The sequence below is a fragment of the Electrophorus electricus genome, chromosome 26 (assembly GCF_041902795.1).
Source record: "Electrophorus electricus isolate QZ-2024a chromosome 26, ASM4190279v1, whole genome shotgun sequence".
Taxonomy (NCBI): domain Eukaryota; kingdom Metazoa; phylum Chordata; class Actinopteri; order Gymnotiformes; family Gymnotidae; genus Electrophorus; species Electrophorus electricus.
The window spans coordinates 4,714,014-4,721,726 of record NC_137522.1 but is presented as its reverse complement, the minus strand read 5'-3'; the positions used below and the strand labels follow the sequence as shown (position 1 = coordinate 4,721,726).

The window sequence follows — 7,713 nt, the reverse complement described above, 5'->3', positions numbered from 1 at the left end:
TGTGAGACCGAAACAACTTTCCTTAGAAACCATGTTGGAACATGTTGTGAGATGAATGAGAGTGATTTGCATCGATGGAATAAAAAAGTATATTTTTTTATTATTATTATTTCATCAAATAAATTGTACATTATATCATAATGAAAATGGTTTACTCTTCGGAAAACTAAACTGAATTGTTGTAGCCAAGTAGCTGCAATGAAGAAATAATCAGACACCGTTATGCAAATATATGCAGCCTACGTAGTGGGTTTTGTGGGAGGAGAGACGTGAACTTGCTGCGGAGGAAAGGACTCTGTCTCACCAGTGTACGCCAGGCTGTGAACGGAACCACGTGTGAGTTACAACCCGACTCGCTTAACGTTGTCATCGTGTTTCAAGCAAACACTGTTCAGCCATGGTGAAACTTGCAAAGGTAAGATTTGTTCTTTATTTTAACACTGCTGTAATAAAATTCAAAGTGGAATTGTTTCTACGCGACATACTTCTAGCCAACTATACGAGGGTAGCTAACGCTAGGCTAGTTGTACTTCCTAGTATCAGCTAGCAACGTTAGCTTGTTTATTAGTAAGCTATCTGATGTGGTTAACTAATGCTAATGATGAGACGTGTATTAACAAAATCCAGACGTGTGTAAAATAACTAACCAGCACGTATGAAAACCTTAACACAACATTGCAGTGTCGAAAATGGACGCCGTAGGTCGGAGCGGCCATGTTTCTCTTCTCTGCTCCGTTGCTTAGAGTCCTTCATTTTGAGCTTAAAATGGCCAGCGCGCCCCAACACACAGTGGCCTACACATCCCGTGTACACAATTTGAGTACACAGTGTACTAAAAAGCATCAATATCAACGTCTACGTTAGGTTTGCGCGTGAAAGGCATTTAAAATGGGCCACGGCGAGTAAAATGCACATAACGAACACTTCAGTTAGGCGGTTAGCTTGCTAGCTAACTTCGTTATAAAGATAAGTGAATGTAGCTAGGTGGCGGTGTAAGTTTGCATTAGAAGACGAGCAACAAGCGCCTGTTTTGCTAGCTAGCTACCTTTTTATTGTAACATCGTGGTTTCTAGCCGCATCCTACCGCGTGTTGTGCTGGACAAGTTAGCTTAGCATGAGGCCCCTGGCAAACGAGAAGCCCCACGTGGGTTCGTCCCATGCAGGTAGCAGCCGCCTCACACGTGGCGACTGTGCCTGCCCCGTTTATGTTAACTAAGTCAATAAATGAATAGGTTGTACTTGTCGTCTCGCAACATTTTTAGCTGTTGTGAGATCCTAATTAAGTCGACTTGTTGTAACTTCTAATTGTGCACCATGTGAGACCATTTTTGAATCTGTTTAGACTGCAAAAAAACAAGCTCCCCCTAAGAAAAAAGCTCCTCCCCCCCCGAAAGAGGTAGAAGAGGACTCCAGTGAAGAAGACAGTGATGATGAGGAAGTGGTAAGAATTTCTTAAATATTTTGTTCAGTTTTAAATTGATATCCATGTCACTCGTTGGTGTAAAAACAAAAAAACAAACAAAAATTACATGACTATAAATGCAGACACTCCCAACCAAAGCGGTGGCTAGGAAACCTGTTCCAAAGGTATTTAAAAATGGAAAGGTTGCTGCCAAGGAAGAAAGTGAGGATGATGATGATGATGACGAAGACGATGAATCTGGTAGGTCTTGCATTTATATGTAAGCTTTAAATGACTTGTCCATTTTCTGTATGTGTAAATGGAATGTTGTGCTATGTGAAAAATATTTAAGTGTAAATTGTTGGTGTAATTGTGTATTGAAAGTGTCTCACCTGAGGTGTTTTTCTTTTCCTGTAGAGGAGGAGGTGCCACCACCTAAAGTAAATAAATCAGCCTCAACTAAAGGGAAGAAGAAGGAAGTGGACGACGACGATGATGATGATGATGATGATGATGATGATGATGATGAAGAAGAAGAAGAATCTGGTAAGTGTATAAATGCTTAGTTTTTACTGATTGAAAAACATTGATGCTTTTGAAGATCCAACCATTTACTTTGTCTGCATGGTAAATCTTCTACCCATACACAACCTGGGAGAGCATTGTCTGGATGAAAAAAAAATAAAATCATTGAGAAGTGAGATCGCACAAGTTTATTAAAGGAATGATTTATTAATGTAGTTGCAGCTACTAGCTATATTGCCGAGTTCCTTAAAGATCTAATATTAAATACTGCTAAATGATAAACTATTGTTTTTATTCAAACTGCTGTGAACATTTGGGCTAATTATAAGCACTAGTGAGTTTCTAGCTTTTGTAGCTGCGTGCTGCATTCTGCTGCTGTTTTCTTGTAATTTAATGTTGGGTTTCGTGCACAGTTTCATGACTTTGCAATTGGGAATGTATGTTAGTTTATATGATCAGTAGCTTAAGACTTTACTTAGCCAGAGACACAAGACTTGGACTTGATATGTTTGCATGTGGGATCATGACTGGTGGTGGACATATCATGTCTTCTAACAATTTTATACTCATTACTGAACTTTTTAAAACTATGGCATTTCTTATGATAAATGTGCCATTATCTTTGGACCACAACAGAGGAGGAGGAGCTTCCGGTACCAAAGAAGGCAACGCCTGGAAAGGCGGCCCCTGCCGGAAAGGCCCCTGGAAAGGCAGCCCCTGCCGGAAAGGCCCCTGGAAAGGCAGCCCCTGCCGGAAAGGCCCCTGGAAAGGCGGCCCCCGCCGGAAAGGCCCCTGGAAAGGCAGCCCCTGTGGATGAATCTGATGATGATGATGAGGAGGAGGATGATGGTGCGAAATGGTAGTTAAAAAGGCTTTTTTAGTCCAAAATGTAAGTGATGGGTTTCTGATCAAATGATGGGTGTGTTGGGGTGGCAACAGAATCAGAAGAGGAGGAAGCCCCACCTCCTAAGAAAGCAGCACCTCCTAAGAAGGCAACACCAGCCAAACCTGCTCCCAAAGCAGCTCAAGCCAAGGCTGCTAAACAAGAGTCAGAGGAGGAAGATGATGATGGTATGTGTGCAGAGCTGATTTAGTGGTCTATCTCTCTGAACATGTTGGTCAGCATGGCTTTGACTTGCTTTGGTCAGCAAATATGAAATTTTGGACTTAATACTAAAAGTATTTGTTGACCATTTTGGACTGCTGTGCTGGTTTCGTGGAGTTGTTTTTCTGTTTTTCCTCACTGTTTTAGTGGGATTCCATGTAAAGTTTTACCATCTTGTGATGCAGATTCAGACGAGGAAGAAATGGACACCACGCCAGCTCCAGCTGTCCCGACCAAAAAAGCTGGAATGGTGAAGGTGAGGGAGGAGTCTGAAGAGGAAGATGATGATGATGACGAGGAAGACGACGACGATGAGGAGGAAGAAGGTAAGACAGTCTCTTGTCCATTCTATGGAGTGCAGGGTGGAAGTTACAGCTCATCCCAGAAGCAAAGTAAAGGCGAGGTGTTGGGGTTCCCTAAAGTTTGGTATGTCAGAATCCAAAATGTTTGCAAATGAAGAACTGGTGGTAGACTTTCTTAAAAGGAACAAACTTTCATCAGTATTGTGATGTATTTGGGTTGTTTGCCTTAAGGCTGTTTTATTGTTCATTACAGCAGCCCCTGCTACAACAGGGAAGAGAAAAGCAGATGTTAAGGATATGAGCACACCTCCTGCCAAGAAAACCAAGGCTGATGGCGAGCGTAAGTCTCCCCTCCCTCCCTCTGTGTAGCCAAGCTCTTGAAAGGCAGAGATGCTATACATGATGAACATTAAGGGACTTAATACTGATGTATGATGTCACCTTTTTTGCAGTTCTGACTTGGTGTAATTCATTGGCTGTTGATGCTGTTTTTTGTAAATCTGGTTACTGATGTTGAGCTTTGAATTTTCAGCCTTCAGTCTCTTTATGGGCAACTTGAATTCTGAAAATGACTTTGATGAAATCAAGGATGCTGTCGCCAAGTTCTTTAAGAAGGAGAGCCTTGTAGTTCAGGATGTCCGACTTGGAGCAAACAGGTCTGGATGGATTTAGCAGTACATATGAATTGTTCACAAATTGTTGCAGTAGTGATGTATGCAGTAGAAATTACTTAAGTTGTTGACTGACTATGGAAATGTACCTTGCTATTGCAGGAAGTTTGGCTATGTTGACTTTGGTTCAGAAGAGGAGCTGCTGAAGGCTCTTGCTCTGAATGGAAAAAAGTGTATGGGCCTGCCAATAAAACTGGACAGGGCCAGAAGCAAGGAGAATTCTCAGGAAAACAAAAAAGGTATTTTTCATTTGGTCTGAATTTATTTCGTTAGTATATATGTATGGTATCCAGATGTGATGATTTTTATTTGTCTCCTGAAACATTGATGTGGGTTTCAAACGATAGTCAAGTACTGATCTGGTAACAGGTGTTCACAACCGAAGGTTTGATCAAAGCCACAGGTGGCTGACTTCTTTGTGTCTATGCACATGCCTGCAGAGAGAGATGCTCGCACGCTCTTTGTGAAGAATCTCCCATACTCTGTAACGGAAGAGGATCTGAAGGAGGTCTTTGACCAGGCAGTGGAAATCAGGATGCCTAAAGGCCAAAATGGTTCCAGCAGAGGGTACAGAACAATCACTTATCAAATGATACAAAAACATGGATTGATATCATTTTGCTACTCTACAGAGTTGGTGTGGCTTATTTTGTTTTTGTTTTACTGGATAGAATTGCATACATAGAGTTCAAAACAGAGGCAATTGCTGAAGAGATGTTGGAGAAAACGCAAGGTTCAGATGTTCAGGGGCGGTCCATCATGGTGGACTTCACAGGAGCTAAGAGCAGACAGGGTGGCAAAGGCCCAGGTAAGCTCTGCCCCCACGGGAAATAAACTCTTACCCTGGCTGCTTATGATGAAGCTTGAAATGTCTGACATCTGCTGTGGATCTCAGGATAGTCAAGTACTGAGGCAGTATTGATACCATTGTTGAGATTGTTACTTTATATGCAAGACTAATCCTTTTTTTTGTTGGCCCTACTCTTTCTATAGCTACAGCAACTGTAAGCAAAGTCCTTGTAGTAAACAATTTGGCCTTCAGTGCTACAGAAGAGTCTCTTCAGAGTGTATTTGAAAAGGCAGTGTCTATCAGGATACCACAAAACAATGGCCGTGCTAAGGGGTGAGTTTTAGAATGTTGTTGTTTTTTACTACTACTTTTTCTACATCGTAAAGGTTGATATGAAATGTACATGAGTATGTGGTTTGTTTGCTTTTATTGTTCATGATGGTGGTAAGGAAGGTACTCAGTGGTTTTGTTCCTGGCAGAGAACAACAGTTCCTGGGGCTCTATGGCCCTACTCTCCCTCAGGAAGACTAATTAAACATTGTGTGCTTCTCTGTAGGTATGCCTTTGTGGAGTTTGAGAGCACAGAGGACTGCAAGGAGGCACTTGACTCCTGCAACAACACAGAGATTGAGGGCCGGTCCATCAGGCTGGAGTACAGTCAGAGCCGTGGGGAGAGTGGGGGAGGCAGGGGCTCCTCAGGTTGGTACACACTGCGTCGGAAGCACAGAACATCTGTTGGTACGCACGAGGATGGGATGTTGTGATTTGGCTTGCTGTTCACACAGGTTCTCTGCCCACAGGTCCCACAAAAACCCTGTTTGTGAAGGGCCTATCTGAGGAGACCACAGAGCAGACCTTGCAAGATGCCTTCGAGGGCTCCATTGCTGCTAGAGTGGCCACAGATAAGGACACTGGTTCCTGTAAAGGGTAATTTAGGTTTTGTAACAATTTGAGTTTGTGTAAGAGACCTTATGGAGAGAATTTCCAGATACCTAGGTGTTCATCTCTGTTGATGGGTATGTGGTCATGGTTGGTCCAGGTGCTGTATAACTGCATGAGTCTATTTCTTGTTTGCTGATGAATTAATGCTGATTATTTGCTGATGAATTAATGCTGAAAAATCTGCATTAGCTCAGAGCACATCAAGTCAGAGACTCTTGGAAACATTTGCTAAGCATTGCATTTGTCATATTGATGATTGGACAAACTGGAATAAATTTGCTTTTGTGCATCCTTCACAAGAAAATGGGAGGTTCTGCATTGTAGAGAGACAAAAAAAAAGGTCTTCTCTTGAGCTCCTCTCTGTCTAACCAGTGACACTGCATGGATTCGCTAGAGAAGTAGAGTCAAAGTCACGGGAGAGAGAGTCGCTCCTCTGTAGTGGGAGTCACTTTTTTTTTTCTGTGAGACACCTGGTCTCACCTGTGCGTGAGCCTTTTTTTTGTACGCGTGCAAAATGAACACACTAATAAAATAGTGATTTTTGTCAATGACAATTCTTATCCCTGTCCTCCAGGTATGGCTTTGTGGACTTTGACAGTGAGGAGGAATGCAAAGCAGCCAAAGAGGCCATGAATGATGGGGAGATAGATGGCAATAGAGTGACCCTAGACTACGCCAGGCCCAAGGGGGAGGGCGGCCGTGGGGGTGGCCGGGGTGGCTTTGGTGGTGGATTTGGAGGCAGAGGGGGCGGAAGAGGAGGCTTCGGCCGCGGTGGTGGCTTCCGTGGAGGTCGTGGAGGAAACCGTGGGGGTGGAAGAGGAGGCTTCAGAGGTATGAGTTTGTGTTGAGGCGTGTTTAGCAAGCTTTTGGTAAAAATATATATTTAATGGATTGGATCATTGACTCCTGTTACTGCTTGACCTGAGTGCCCTTTTTTTTTTTTCTTGACCAATTTTTCAGGTGGCAGAGGTGGTGGATTCGGGTCAAAGCCTCAAGGGAAGAAGATCAAGTTTGATGATTAAATTTTATTTCCTTTTGAATGGACTCGTGGTTTTTTTTGTTTTTGTTTTTGTTTTTTTTTGTCTGTGCGTCTGCTCTAACAGGGCTTTTCGGACATTCCAGAAAGCATCTAGTGTGTTGAACCTGTATGGAGTTCCTCACTTCTCTGCCCTCTGTGACTGTGCTCTGAGATGTTCCCCTGAACCTACGCACATCTTCGTTTTCCCTTTTTAAGGAGGGAAAATTGAAATGTGAATATCATGAATAATACTCTGTTGGTTTAGATACAAGTTCCTCCTCTTTTTTTTAATTTTTGTTAAAGTAAGCTTCTTTTTTTTAGTTTGCTTTAGGTGCGTGTTTTATCGTTAATGTACAAAGCATATTGTAATGAATGAACGTTTAAATTGACCCAAGCTGTTTTTGGGTGTTTAGAATCTGGTAAATTGGTGTACTGTCTTAAATGGCGTGGGAGGTTTTTCATTCTTACTGAGGAGCTGTCCCAGTGATGAGTCCATCTGGAGATGAAGTTGAGTTTATAGAGCTCGGTGTTTGAATTATATGTAACTGTAATGACTAACTTTCAGTATTTTTCATGTTTTCATGTTTTGAAAATGGAAAAGCCCATGAATTTTGAATAAACAAAATTTATTTGTAAAGTAGTCAACGTCTTGTTTTTGAGGTGCTGGAGTGTGTTGGAGAGTCATCCACCCAATACAGTTTCTGGTTGTTGTTATGCATCTTTAAACTGGTCTGATTTCAGTTAACAGGAGTGTAACACGAGTTGATGATGGTTTGTAGCTCTTGGGCTAAAGTCTTCTCAAACTTATTTAAAGGCTAAATACAGTGTCTAATTGTGGGGTTTAGTGCAGTTGTCAGGGTTAAATGCTAATGTTTCAAATATAGAAATGAGTTATAAAAGGAAATTGCATATAAAAAGGAAAGGCATGGTAATGTGTGTGACAAATATAAGGGGCTCT

General features: G+C 42.1%; 1 protein-coding gene across 2 annotated transcripts; it reads left to right on the top strand.

Moving 5' to 3' along the window:
- Nucleotides 1-263: 263 nt before the first annotated feature.
- ncl (nucleolin) lies at nucleotides 264-7,392 on the top strand. 2 transcript variants are annotated; one of them, XM_081708473.1, is made up of 18 exons: nucleotides 264-415; nucleotides 1,343-1,441; nucleotides 1,546-1,663; nucleotides 1,820-1,892; nucleotides 1,923-1,948; nucleotides 2,564-2,776; nucleotides 2,867-2,998; nucleotides 3,218-3,358; nucleotides 3,588-3,674; nucleotides 3,867-3,990; nucleotides 4,108-4,244; nucleotides 4,446-4,572; nucleotides 4,677-4,813; nucleotides 4,999-5,128; nucleotides 5,352-5,494; nucleotides 5,596-5,722; nucleotides 6,312-6,568; nucleotides 6,698-7,392. In XM_081708473.1, exons 1-18 carry the CDS (start codon nucleotides 398-400, stop codon nucleotides 6,757-6,759), a joined length of 2,151 nt encoding a protein of 716 aa, XP_081564599.1. In that variant the 5' UTR covers nucleotides 264-397; the 3' UTR covers nucleotides 6,760-7,392. The 2 variants fall into 2 exon arrangements, with proteins under 2 accessions (XP_081564599.1, XP_026879249.3); XM_027023448.3 differs by having other exon boundaries at nucleotides 1,820-1,948.
- The last annotated feature ends 321 nt before the right edge of the window (nucleotides 7,393-7,713 follow it).